General features: G+C 35.0%; 1 protein-coding gene across 3 annotated transcripts in view; it reads right to left on the reverse strand.

Moving 5' to 3' along the window:
- The window catches only part of PARP8 (poly(ADP-ribose) polymerase family member 8), a 177,402-nt gene that overhangs the window by 42,847 nt on the left and 119,919 nt on the right, over window positions 1-14,636 (reverse strand). For all 3 annotated transcript variants that reach the window (XR_005027730.2, XR_008995037.1, XM_036900391.2), the window contains exons 9-11: window positions 11,946-12,006; window positions 11,428-11,518; window positions 3,499-3,565 (exon numbers count right to left, since the gene is read on the reverse strand). Coding sequence is in view for 1 of the 3 variants with exons in the window: in XM_036900391.2 (XP_036756286.2) it covers window positions 3,499-3,565; window positions 11,428-11,518; window positions 11,946-12,006 (219 nt within the window). In the remaining 2 variants the exon portion in view is untranslated. The remainder of the gene's footprint in view (window positions 1-3,498; window positions 3,566-11,427; window positions 11,519-11,945; window positions 12,007-14,636) is intronic.

The following is a 14,636-nucleotide window of genomic DNA, read 5'->3' on the forward strand; positions in this document are numbered from 1 at the left end:
TACACACATAAGCACATTTGGTGTGCTGACTACATCCTCCTGACAGACAGCCACCAAGAGATTTCAGTACTCACAGCAGTGTTGGTGTTTACTGTTGTGTTCGCACCAAGACCTACTACCACTGCCACTGGTTAATGAAAAAAGAAGAGAAAAACGCTTCAAGGTAAATTAGACGTTTGCCTCAAGTGAAGACCAGATGCTATCCTACCCACTATGTGAACAAAGGTGCCAAAGTAGTTCATGTAGAGAAAAGGGAGTACATGTAGCAACTTCATGATTTTCTTCCTGCTGAGTTCAAAACATACATGCACTAGAGTAGACAGCACTATATTCAAACTGTGGTGGTGAAACAGCTTCGGCAAAATAATGCCATACATCAAACTAAATGTATTAATTTGAAATCTGAGCATTTCTTTGTGATTTGCACTTCAGTTTATATATTGAATTTTATTTTATAAATGTAAACTCAACATATTGAGAATTTATACCTAATTTTATGTTTTATGTATTTCAAGTAATACTGGAGAGCTACAATTTATTTTCCCTTTTAGAAACAACTTTTAAATTTGATTAATGCAAATTCAGCATAGAATCATACACAGTTTAAGATTATTTCCGTAGTCTCGATGCTTAGCCTTTGAAATGCTAGATACCATATATGAGGTTGATCACTATACTACCTCTGTATGTTTTCTCTCAGGCTCCACAACTTCCCATTTTCCCAATACTCATTGAGTGCTGAAAATATATGCCAAGTCTTATACAAGGCTAAGGGACATTGAGGATGTGTGAGAGGCAGATTAGTAGAAGGATCAAAGTAGAGATCTGGTGTCAAATTCTTGCTCTACCACTTTCTCACCAAGTGACCTTAAGTAAGTTGCTTGATTATTTCTGGGCTTTGCTTTCATCATGTACAAGATGTGAATATTAACAGTACCTGCTTGAAAGGGCTGTTGTAAAGATCAAGTGAGTTAACATATGTAAAGCACTCAGAATAGTGCTCCACATGTAAGAGGCACCACAGAAGCGACAGCTGCTAGTGTTGTTAAGACTCTGTCTTGTTGCCAGAAACAGGCCAGATAAAACAATTACAGGAAAAGTTTAATGAGTGTTCCTTATTTGCTGAAAACAAACCTGAGCAATAACAAAAGGGCTGGATTCTAAATCTACTTTCCTAACTTGCTTTGTTTCTGGAAAATAACCTCTGTACATATTTTTTTTTAAACTTTTTACATTTTAATTTCCTCTTATGACTTATTGTGAGGATGAGATCAGATTTTTTAAACCCTACCATTTTAGACTATAAGAGACTTTGATGAACATAGTTACTTATAATTAAGGAAACAAACTAAATTAGACTAAAATTTATCACGGATTTTTCAAAAAAAGTTCTAGCTCATATACCAAACCTTCCATATAATTACAACTTACCCATGCAAGTAGGTAACTTTTTAAAAATGTTAAACATTTGGATGGGAGTATTAATAAAATGTTACATATTCTACAAGGTGATTAAGCAGGGAATACAGAATATAGCTTTATTTAATTTCTCAGAGTTGTAATTATACACATCATTTCTTTTTCTGAGCCCAAATGATGTACTCAGATACCATTAAGGATAGGAAGCTATTTATTCCTAGACTTCTGTGTTTTTATAATTCTTGTCTTGTTTGGATCAACCTCATTTCACTCTAAAAAAAAAAAATTCTTAAGTGGCTTATCAAAGTACATCAAGTAGAACTATGAACTGTGAATGCTAATTATGTCAATGCAGGTTCATCAGTTGTAACAAAGGTACCCCTCTGGTGGGAGATGTTGGTAACAGGGAAACTACGCACATGTAGCTTAGGGGGCAGGGGCCGAATGAAAAATCTCCGTACCTACCTCCATGAGCCTAAAATTTTACTATGAACCTAAAATTGCTATAAAAAAAGCAATAGAGTCATTAAATATTTTAAAAAGTTAAAAAACAAGGGAGAAAAGTATGTGAGGGGGGTAAAAAATCACAGGAGCAAAAAGAAAAAGATACTCCAAGGTGAGGTGGTAACCAACTTGGGTGGCATAACACAGGACAAGGCCCCACGCTTAGCTCTCAGACCTGTTGTAAGATTCTGGCTCAACACAGAACAATATCCAACTGGAAAAATAAAACCAACTGCACTGGAAAAGCACACCTAATCCTAGTACAGAAAATTGAGAAAAGTCCTCTTACGAGTCCTTATGAAGGGAACACTGAATAATACAATGGGCTAATAAACATCTTATGAGCTGAAGTTAGTTTTAGAAATGTAGAATTCTCAACATTAAGGGCTTTTTATCTAATTTTTATATGCATATATTTAAATCAAACACTGAAGATTTGCAAGAATTTTTCCTTTCATACGTAAGCCAAACATAACTCACATTTGAGCAATGTAGTCATAAAAACTTGAGACAATTCTAGAGCTCTGTAATATGTACAACCTTTATAATGTATACAAGCCTTGATACCACACATAAAGCTTCCTTCTACATCTATAGTTTCAAGCAAAATGACCAAAAAAATTCCCTGTTTAGTAAATGAAATAAAAAGTTTCAATGTGTTCTCTCTTACAGCACTGCTCAGCAAAGGCTAATGTATGATGCCCACTTAAAGTAAGGATGAACGTGTGGACTTTGTCGTTACAGAAGGCCCAAACCACTTGTTTAATTACACAGTAATCTAATGATCTCTCTTGATAAATTTATATTGAAGCAAAACTTGCATGTTCAAAAAAAATGAATAGTCCTTCAGGAATTCTGCATTGATATAAATTCTTAAAGCTGATATTTTGATATGTATAGGATTTATTACGTTTATATTTTGACTATAGCTAATTGAGGTACATGCCTGTATTTTAAAAGTCAGTTCAACTGCAGTAATTTTGTGTTTATAACATAAATTCATTCAATATATTAGTCAATATCCGAACAGGAAATTAAGGGCTTATTTACAAAAAATGTTTCAGGAGTATAGGTGTAAAAACTAGGAGAGTGCAGTAGCCCAGGGCCAGTGGCTACCAAGCTGTTACCACCTCTAGGCCCTGGGGCGTAAGAGAAACGCTAATAGAACCCAGAAAAAGTCATGCAAAGGCAGCTGCCTGCAGCAGAACAGAAAGCTCCAGCTGGAGGAGTAGTCAGCTGAAGGTGACCTCAGGGAGGAAACCAAAGGTAATAAATGCTCCTGTCTTACACTGCTGTCTCTTCTGGTGGTCATATTTGAGACATAGCAACCTCCTTAGGTGGTGAATGTATAGCAGGAAGGAGAAAGGACATGGGGCAGGTAGAAAGAACTTGGCCCAGTTCTAAAAGTGAGCTTTGCCAACTAAATTATTGATGCAGCTCTCAGCATCAAGCCGTCTCCAGAAGTGCTTGCTTCAAAACATTCCTGTTGAATAAAATGAGGAGCGAGGGGTGGAGCAAATTGAGAACTCAGTTCTCTTTAACAGAAATTTATTTCTTGCTCTTTGGGAAACTTACTTTTTCAGCTGATGTCCCAATCCAAATCGCTCTTTTGTAGAAATCTGGAAAACATCAACAGTGGGCACTGCAAAGGAAAAAAAATCAGTCAAGATGTTGAGCTGAAACTCAACCATCAGCCAGGAAAAGAGTGAAAAGTAATGTGTGTGTGTGTATTTGTGTGTGTGTGTGTATACATATACATACATGTAATTCTATAATATGTATATATACATTACATATTACATAGTGTAATGTATACATGTACATTAAAAATAGTGTACACATGAGTCCTATACATTGCTATGTATGCCTTATCTGTGTAGATTTTGGAGATCATTCTTGGTCATTATATATACTAATGTAATATATGCATATGTAAATGTATAATGTGTATGCTGATGAAAGATGATCTCCCAAAAATATGTATTAAGTATAAATAGCAATCAATGTGCAGGACAGTTTGCACACTATTCTTCAAGTGGAAGAGAAACATGCCTGTACATACAAACACCTTTTTTCTAGGATAAAAGAACGAAGTATGAGAATATGGCATAGGAAACTTACTTTTCACTGCATGTTCTGTCATGTATGTTATATTTTTACCAGCTTTATGCATTTCTGCAAATTAATAACTAATGATTATGAAATCAACAACCTCTCAAAGAGTCACTCACCATTCACTAATTTTAAAGAGTAGCTGAGTGCCCACTGTGCCAGTCACTATAGAGAGCCATGAGAACACACAAATATAAACATTCCTGCCGCCATGGAGCCTTAGTCCAGTGGGAGGAGACAAAGAAAAAGCAGGTAAGAAAATAGACAGAATTTCACATGATGATGAAGGCTCTGGAGATCAAAAAAGAAGAGGCTAAAGATTATGTGGGCAGAGGTAACAGCATTACCATGGCACGAAGAAAGGTGCCCCAGTGAGAGGAAACAAGAGCACTGCCCCTGGGGAAGAAGTCGCTGCAGCACGGGGGCTACGGACCCGAGAGCGAACCAGTACCATGTCAGGAGATGAGATCAGAGGACTGCGGAAGAAGCAGTGTAGGCTCTCTGTGCAGAGCAAGGGTAGAAATAGGAAAATCAAGCAGGAACTGATCACAGTCATTGAGGCAGGAGATATGCAGTGGTATGATCACTGGAGGTGGTGGACATTTTGGATTCAAACTTTCTGGAACAACTGTCAGACTTCACTGATGAACTGGATTTGAAGTATGAGAAAAAGGGAAGAGTCAAATCTAAGGATTTTGACCCAAGCAACCAGAAGGATGAATCTTACCGATTCATGGCGTGTGGAAGGCTGCAGGAGAAGCACACTCAGAGTGGTGGGGAAATCAGCAACTTGACTTATTTTTAATTTTAAATTAGAAATGCTATCTGTCACTCAAGTGGAAAAGTTAAGTAAGCAACTGGATAGAGAAATCAAGCATTTAAGCATTTGGATGAAAGGAGATTTGCTAAAAATACAAATTTTGGAGAGCCAGAATATAAATGTATTTAAAGACATGAGGCCAGGTGAGAAACTATTGACTGAATATATAGATGGAGGAGAGAAGAAGGCTGAGGATTAGGCCTGAGCCCTCCAGCATGCAGAGGTTCAACAGAAAAGGCTGAAGAGGAATAGCTAGAGGATGGAAGATTCCAGAATGCTGATCTGGTCATACATTCAAAAAGTTTAAGGAAGGAGTAAAGAACTGTTATAAAATGCTGCTAAGATGGGGACTCAAGATTGGTCATAGGGTCATTAAGCAATATTGAAGTAACTGGTGACACTGACTAGGGCAGCATTTGTGGACTGATGGGTCTAAAACCTGTCTGGGGTATACTGAAGGAGAAAGGAGGAAAGAAAATGAAGTGAGCTAATAGAGGTAACTATAATAAAGAAATTTAACAGTCTATCTCACTTGTGTTTATTTTGTTTTGTTTTCCAACTGTCTAAATAAGTGAAATCATATGGTATTTGTCTTTCTCTGCCTGGCTTATTCACTTAATAGAATACCTTCTAGGTCCATTCATGTTGTCAGAAATGGCAGGATTTCTTTCTTTTTTATGGCTGAATAATATTCCATTGTATATATGTACCACATTCATTCCTCTACTGATGGACACTTTAGTTGCTTCCATATCTTAGCTATTGTAAATAATACAGCTATAAACACAGGTGTGCACATATCTTTTCAAATTAGTGATTTTATTTTCTCTAGGTAAATTCCTGGAAGTGGAATTGCTTGGTCATATGATATTTCTATCTTTAGTTTTTCAAGGAAACTCCATACTGCTTTCCATAGTGGTTGGGCCCATTTACATTGAGAAGGGATATGGTTGTCATAGGTGAGGGGGGTAGAGGAATGGGTGAAATAGATGGGAGATAAAGAGGCACAAAATCTCAATCATACTATACATTAGTCACAGGGATGAAAATATAGCATAGACAATATAGTCAATAGCTCTGTAACATCTATGTTGACAGACAGTAACTACACTAGGGGTGAGCATTTAGTAATGTAAAAAACTGTCAAATCACTATGTTGTTACTTGAAACCAATATAACATTGTATATCAACTATAATTCAATTTAAAAAACCCAAATAAACAAGAAAAAATTTAACAGTCAGGGGAAGAAGAGTATTAGGGTACTAACTGAAGAGTGATTTGAGGTCATGATAAGAGAAATAGTTGTTTGCTGGTAGGAATCTTCTAGAAGAGAGAGAGAGACATGAAAAAACACCAGAAGGAGAGGGAGAATTGATGGAATAGCATCTTAACTAGGTGAAAGGGGATGGAAGCCAGTGTCCAAATGAAAGGATGACATTATATAGGAGCACAGATAGCGCCATTCATTCAAACAGTTCGGATAACAGATAATTAGAGCAAAGACTGCCTTGTTCACATTCTCATACCACACGTGCTCCACGCTGTAAGATGAACTGGCTTTCCCCAGTTGACTCACTCCCTATGTTGGCTGTAACTCTGGGATACAAACATTCCACCGATCAAAGACAACTGGTGTTAGCATTACCAATCAATTCCTTTCTTAAAAGCATTCTAATCCTTATATATAGTAAGGAATAGAGTGGACATCACTCCAATCCCACCTGTCCCAAACCCAGGGGTATAGAAATTCAGAAGTAAATAAAAAATCCTAACATCTGTCAAACTCAGTAGAATTATTTTCTGAAGAAAAAGATGTCAAAAATCAGAAAACACTGTACTTTTCTAGGAAGATTTAAGAAGACACAAGCTCTTCACAGGCAGATAGAAAACATAACTGGGAAGACAGAGGCAGAGAGACAAAAGGAACTTGGTTTAAAAAGATGTAGAAAAATCCAAAATGCACTAGAAGAATTGAAATCTTCATTGGAGGAAATTATATAAAATACATGGAAAGAGTGGAGAGAGAAAACAGAAAAGTTTATTCAGAATATATAAATTATTCTTACAAATTAACAGTAGAAAGACCAAAACTTATTCATATTATGAATGCCAAGGAAATATAGATCAAAGTTTCATCAAAATAATAAAATTTTCTAGGAAAAGATATTACAAACACTGACTCAATTGGTAGTATAAAATCTGAATGACCTAAAATTTTAGAATATATTGAGAGCAAACAAGATGTTACTTCTAAAAATATTCCAAAATTGAAGTGATAACATGCACACTACTATAAAAATTAATGAAATTAATTAGTACAATTGATTGCACTTAATCTCTTCATATAAAATGTTAATAATCAGTGAAATTGTATGTGGAGTATATGAGGATCTGCAATCCCTTTGCAGTTTCAGTAAATCTAAAAAATGTTTTAAAAAATAATAGCTTCCTGACAACTCATAATAATCAGAAAATAAACTGGAATATTAAAGTGTCACTAAGCCAACAAGTTGTAAAAAAATACTCAGGAATAAATTTAGCTAAAATTAGTGACCAAAGGCCAAACAAAAAAACAAAAACAAAAACCACCAAACATACTGATATATACAACTAGAAACTACAAATAGGAAAAATATAGAAAAAATAAATAGAAATGTTTACTCTTCCTCAAGTTTTTAAGAAGTTTACCTCTAATAACTAAATTCTCCCCAGCGTTCATTTTTGGGAGCAAGAGAATGAGGAAGCACTTAACAGGATATACTTGTAAAGTATTTTCATATTTTAAAAAAGGTGAAACTTTTTCAATTTTTCTTTGTCTCTCAAGTAATTTATGGGAAGGCCGTAAGGGAGGGCTACTCAAGATGTGTGTAAATTATTCTAATACTCTGATCATGTACATGTAAATAGAGGTGTCGATAATGAGATAATTTGCACCAGAAAACATTGTCAACAGTGTGAGTTGTTTATCACTTTAAACTAAAAGAAGCCCTGCCCTTCAGATTAGAAACTACATCTATACAACAGCAATTCTAGAAAATATAAAGACTATCATAGGATTCATAACAATCACGTCTTTTATTTAAAGTGTATTTCCCCAGGTACAATGAAAAAACCTTATCTTTAATTTCAAAGTGACAAATAAGGAGGTGTACTTCTTCAATTCTTATCACTCCTGTTCACTCACAGATTCATTGTCAGAATAGCCCCAGCCAAATATTATAGTTCAAATAATATTGTTCATACATTTCCAGAACCCAGGAATAAATGCTTTTCAAAAGAACTATTAACGAGGTCAGTTCAAACTTTGGACAAGTCACATATCTTCTGCAAGTTCATTTTACTATAAATGCTGTTACTTTCAAAGACATTTTGCAAAACAGCCTTAAAGAAGTATTTTTTTTACCTTTTTATTTGTTTGAAATAATCAAAATCATGAACAAGGATAAAATCTAATTAATTTCTTCTAGAGTAATAAATTCTATGTTCCTTTATAGCATCATCACTATCTCTAGTTCTAGTCATATATTTCACAGTACTGCCCATTTTAAAATCATATTTTCCTCAAATTTTCTCTAAGAAAACAATAATCTTTTGGGAAACTCACTAGTAAGATGCAATGTGAGCAAACAGGCTGCAACAAGCCCCGTCATAATGAGTGCATTACAGAAACAGGAGAAAATCAGCAAAGGGACCAGAAACTTGGAATAATGCTATCTCATATAAGAAACTTTCAGTGAATTTTGCTACAAATAGAACAAATGGAACCAATCTTGAGGGGCCATAAAATGCTAACTCAAAACTCCCCATTCTATGAAAAAGGAGGCAGCTTAAAGCAGACTACCAGTAATATATCTCAATACAAAAGGGCAGATGAAGCATGAAGCAAAGCGTGTCCCCGAGCAGTTTCCGTAAGGGCTGGACCAGCAGGGCTTCCTCCTGAAGCAGATGCTGACCTCTTTCTTGCCCTGACACACCTTCTTAGGTCAAGTTCTCCCAGAAGCAGACCCTGAGTGAAGATTTAGGGACAAACACTTTACTATGTAATTGCTCCCAGGAAAAACAACAGGGGATGGGAGGAGCAAGAGAAGGAAGACTGGAAAAGGGAAAATGCAAAACAAGTGCACAAATTCAGGTCAAGTCCCAGCTTCAGCCTGTGGTCCTATGGGTAATACTGCAGCATGAATTACACCACGAAGTCTGTCCAACCTTGGGGCAAAGTAGCCAGGCCACTGAACCCCCACATCAGTCACACCAAAGGGGTGGGGCAGAAGTGAAGAACTCCAAAGTATGTACCTGCTTTCCCCAGGAAAGAGAAAGCTCTCATGTGTCAGACGTCAAGCCCTAACATCCCAGGGTGAGCTATCAGCCATAAAGCACAGAGAAGTCAGGGGATGGGGGCAGAGCTGGCCAAAGGGGTCTGAGGCTGGGGGAGCGCGGCACCAACGGACTTCATAGCCCACCTCCCTCCGGCTGTCAGATCTCAGAACTAAGGGATCTAGAGTAAATGTGGGATTCTCTCTTCCCTCTTCTTGATATAAATTCTACACAAATCACACTAAGTCTGAAAGAAGTACATTTCAACTCCTGCTTGAATATTAATACTGAGGAAACTAAAACTCATCTATGGAAATAAAATAAATCTTGGATAATTACTGATTGATGTTCATAACAAAACTCAAAATGACACCAGCATAAATAAAATGAAAGCAACTGGTAATAGAGAATAAAATGGCATCAATAAAGATTATAGTCAACTTAAAAATAGGAGAGGAACATTACATCAAAGACTGAATCACAAAACAATTTACTTAATGAAGTAGAAGACAAATTGGAAAAAAACAAAATACACAGAGACAAAGGATAAAAGACTAAGAGAAAAGATAAACAACATGGGGGATACAGACGTTAGATCCAGTCTACATATATTGGGGCAAACAGATAAGGGATTAATAAAATGATTATACAAACTTGCTTGAGGTGAATTAAGATCTAAGTATCCCATGCAAAATAAATATATAAAAGATAGTATCAAGAAGAATGAGAAAAAAGCAGCCCAATTAAGTATACATAACAAAACACACACAACACCAAAATAGATTTCTTACAAATGAGCAAATTCAAAATGCTTTGGACACAAACTAGAAGAAATTTCTAAAGCATTTTTGCCATTTTTGGGGGGGTATGGGGGCTGTGGACGTTATAACCCTGTAAATTCATAATTGGTCAAGTGTGTCTCATTCACAAAACAAAGAGTCATTCTCAGGTATGAACAAAGGAAGCATCATAACCCTCATGTTTCTTTGGTGTATAAACTATTAAATATGCAAATTAACCAACAGAGATGAAAAAAGAATCATCAAGTTATAGATGAGTTTTGATACTACCAAGTGGTGTTAAATAACAAAATCATCTAAATATAAAATAAAATGTAATAGTTAAAATATTTTTAAAACCAAGCAAATATAACAAATCTTTAAAGAGTTCCTGGAAAAGAAAATCTCTGCCTAAAATTCAAAATTGTATTTAAAAAATGAGTAACATGGTAAGATTACATAAAAGCATGCCACATTCTCATCTCAGACAGATGAGACAGGGTGGAGATGACCTGGCCCAATTTTGTTCATAACCCTGATTAATTAAAGAAAGTTCAGACATGAGGACTTCTTTCTCTTTTAACCACCATCAGAATAAAATTGAATGGGTGCTTGAAACACTTGCTTTCCCACTCACCATGCTACCAGAAGCCCAGACCACAAGAAGCCATGTGTAAGGTTAATACTCTGGTTAAGGGCCCCAACTGAGCTCCAAGATGACACCTGCTTCAGTTGCTAGCCATCTGAAGTCCAGCATCTTGGACATCCAGGCCAGCGATACCTTAATATAGCATAACTCCAACCCGTATTCTGACTAAAAAGTCATGTGAGACTCCAAGCAAGAACTGCCTGGTTGAGCCCAAAGAACAGTGAGAGAGAGTAAGTTGTTTAAAGCCACTAAGTTTTGGAGTGGCTTGTTATGCAACAGTAAATAACTGAGCCAATACAGTGTGTACTGTAGGTGTTAGTGGGTAAGGGCAAACATTTTGATCCAGTACATCTTGGCAAAGTTTACAATAGGGTCTTTCATTGCAAACAGCAACCAGTTACGATACAGCAAAATCATCTCTTAAGGTATTGGAAAACAAAAATATTATTAAGGTTTCCATTTTCAGAAACCTGAAATACATCACATTTAATTAGGCTAAATTCACCAGTAATCAAAGGTGAGATAAATAAACATTAAAATTATAATTAGATCTAAGGGCAACCCAAAATATACTGAGCTTCTACTATATGCAAAGTTCTCTTTCAGTTTTTATTGTGATTATTTCACAGCAATTTGTCAACTTATGAAATCTATATATGTTTCTGTATATAGGCAATAAACCATTGTTGTTAGGATGCTAATATATTTCAACAGTATCATCATCAAGTAGCTGCAATTCTGCTCAGACCTAGCAAATGAAGAGTAATTTTGCTTAATGCACAATGCACAACTAATATTCAAAATAATAAATAGATAAATAAAACTAACCTGGGCCATTCAAATACTGTGTAAGTGAACAGTGTAGTCGGACAATTATAGGTTCTGTTCGTATCACTTCCCAAGCCACAGCAATTTCCTCCTATGCAAACATATTAGAAATTAGTCATCTTCTAGAGCTCTTGTTTAAAAAATTAAAAAAGATTAATTTTGAAAAAATACATAGATCATTAAGGCCTACAAACTATCTCAAAACCTACCGGTTTGTGAAAAGAAAACCAAAGTACTTTTACTTTGTGCCCTCTACATATGAAAAATAAAAGTGGAAACTTAAGAAATAAGGAAAGTACTATAATAAGAGCCTGTAAGTATCAGAATATATTAAAAGATGCTAAAAAAGCCAACACTATATATATATATAAAATCTCTGCTTCTTCAAACAGTTAAAGTATTTCTTCATAAATCACTTTAACAAAGGCAGTACGCTACTAATAATATTATGGGAAATTAAATTTCTTCCAGTAAACGTTTTTAAACATACCAATCATATTGCACAAATTGATACTTACATCAAGAAAGCTAACATCAATATGCAGATCAATATCTACATCATCAATGGCTCCATATTCCCTGAAAGCAAAGATCAACATTAATTTCTTTCATTTTTCTTAAAAGATAATGTGTCTGGGTTAAATTCAATCACAAACTTGTATTCTTGATTATTCCCAGACAGCTCAGAAGTGACTGTGGACATGAATGAACTAACTCAGTCTAGTTGGACGTTATCTTCTGTGATCTATTTATACCACGTAGACATCTATCTTTATGTACATGCATGTGCATACATAGATTCAAGAGTTGTTTGGTTCATAATTTCACACATCCCCAGTTCTCTGTAGCAGATTAACCAGTCTTCTTATATGTCCACTCTGTCTTCACTGTGTTCTCTGCAGATGGAGCTGCTTCTACAGGTAAGAAAGGAGTTTCTGGCATGGGGTCAGGAGGGAGGATAATTTACTGGTCCGTGATTCTGCCACATTCAACATCAGCAGTTCTGAATCTGATTCAGGTGCTCTGCCACTTACACGTCACTGTGCTTTAACAGGCAGCACATATCAAAATTAAAACAAGTAACAACTGTATGTTCCACATGAAGACATTATAAAGACCAACTTTTTCTACAGCCCAGGTAGTGACAAAAACAAGCACATATTTTAAAAGTTAAAGAAAGAACATAAAATTAATAGTTTTTTACATTCTCCATAGACAAGCATCTGTATTTTTGACATTTCTATAAAATTCTTAAGTCACAAATGCCATACATAGTGAGGGAGAAAATTACAGATATAACTGAAATGATAAAAGTTAATATCCAATATTGGTTGAGCACTTACATGCCAGACATTGTTTGAAGAATTTTATGTACATGTGATCACAGTGCACTATTGATGACCACCATGTACAACTAAAACTCATTAATGAAGGCCCAGAGTAATAACATGTTACCTACTATCATTCCTAACAAAGTCGAGATTTGAATATATGTATCTATTTACTTACACAGGTACTTAATTGGTTTAATATTTAATAAACTATCACTTGGTTTTGGAAACTAGGTCAAACATTAATGGATGATTTCATTAGGTCCTCATGACAACCTTATGATCAGGACATCTATTTACTTAAGCAGGTGCCTAACTGGTTCAACAGTCAATAAATTGTCACTTTGTGCTGGAAATCAGGTCAAACACTAATGCATAATCTCCTTAGGTCCTCATCATAGCCTTATGGTGAGGATACTATTACTATCTAAACTTGCAAATGAGGAAACCGAGATTTAGGGATGTGAAACAAGTTGCCAAAGGACAGACACGTCAGTGCTTAACTCAGGTGTTGAATTCACATCCAACTTTAGAACTGTGTGTACCATCGGGCACACAGGTAGTACTCAGTGAAGACTGTTGTGTATTATATGTTCAAGTAAAGCTAATATAATACAAAACAGTGACATTTGCATAGGGTTATGAGAAGGTAATTTTTTATGATTAAAAGGTTTTATGTAATTTGAAAAATAAAGAAATCTAGGGGGTATTCTTGGTTTTTGATGTCCATGCCCAAAAAAGCAATGTATTAGAATATAGTCACTCAGTATCTGTGCTTTCTCTATTCACCCCTTAAAAAGATATCAAAACATACTTCATATTTCATTATTTATGAAATTTTTATTTTTATTTTTTCATGGTAATATTTTTAAAGATTATATAAAGATGAAAAGAGAGAAAAATTATTCACTTAGCAATTAATTTAAAACACTGCACGAATCAAAACATCTGTGTTATTCATAAAGGATAAGAAACTTTATAACCTTATGCAAACTTAAAGGTGAGATGCAAATTTAGATTAAAAAATAAGCCAATTTAGTTATGAAATTATACAGACACTATGACAAGAATAAGGACCAAGCAAATGAACCATTCTTCTATGCCTCTAGTCCAGGGTTCAGCAAACTTTTCCTATATAGATCAAGATAGTAAATATTTAAGGCTTTTGCAGGCCACATAGATTCTCTATCACATATTCCCTCTTTTTGTTTCTGTTTTTGTTTTTTGTTTTTTTTGCAACCCTTTAAAAAAGCAAACACTGTGTGTAGCTCACAGGCTATTCAAAAACAGGCCCCATAGCCCAGGGGTCATAATTTGCTGACAGTGAACATCAGCAAATTATACATAATAAATATAAAAATTCAAATATCTCTTGTCAAAGAAAAAGCCATAAAGGTGATGATGATGATAGATGACTAATGATGTTCAAGAGACATTTCAGTGGGGTGAAGAGGCCCTTACTACAAGCATTCCCAAGAAAATTGTAAAAAAATAAGTGCAAACTTTTACCTAGAAAAATGTATTTAAGCACAGAAGTTGGAAAAAAGTGAATACTGAATAATAAGGAAATACTTAAACCAGAGCATGTTGCCATGATAAAAGAATTTTCCCATTATCAAAGATATGAAAACATTTACTATCCGAAGGGAAGTGTTCTAAATATATTAACTGAGCAAGCAGATAGATTACCAAAAACATATGATTTTTATTGCCTTTTTTAATAAAGAGAAATAGGAACCAGAAAGTAAAAGGAGTATTTATATATTAACTCTAGATTGTGGGTAAGACTTATTTTTACAAAAAATATAATTTACTTTCTAAAAACACATCTACTTTATCTCATTACAAAGATAATACAGGCTCATTTTATAAAATACC

Source organism: Manis pentadactyla, chromosome 2 (assembly GCF_030020395.1).
Source record: "Manis pentadactyla isolate mManPen7 chromosome 2, mManPen7.hap1, whole genome shotgun sequence".
NCBI classification, from domain to species: domain Eukaryota; kingdom Metazoa; phylum Chordata; class Mammalia; order Pholidota; family Manidae; genus Manis; species Manis pentadactyla.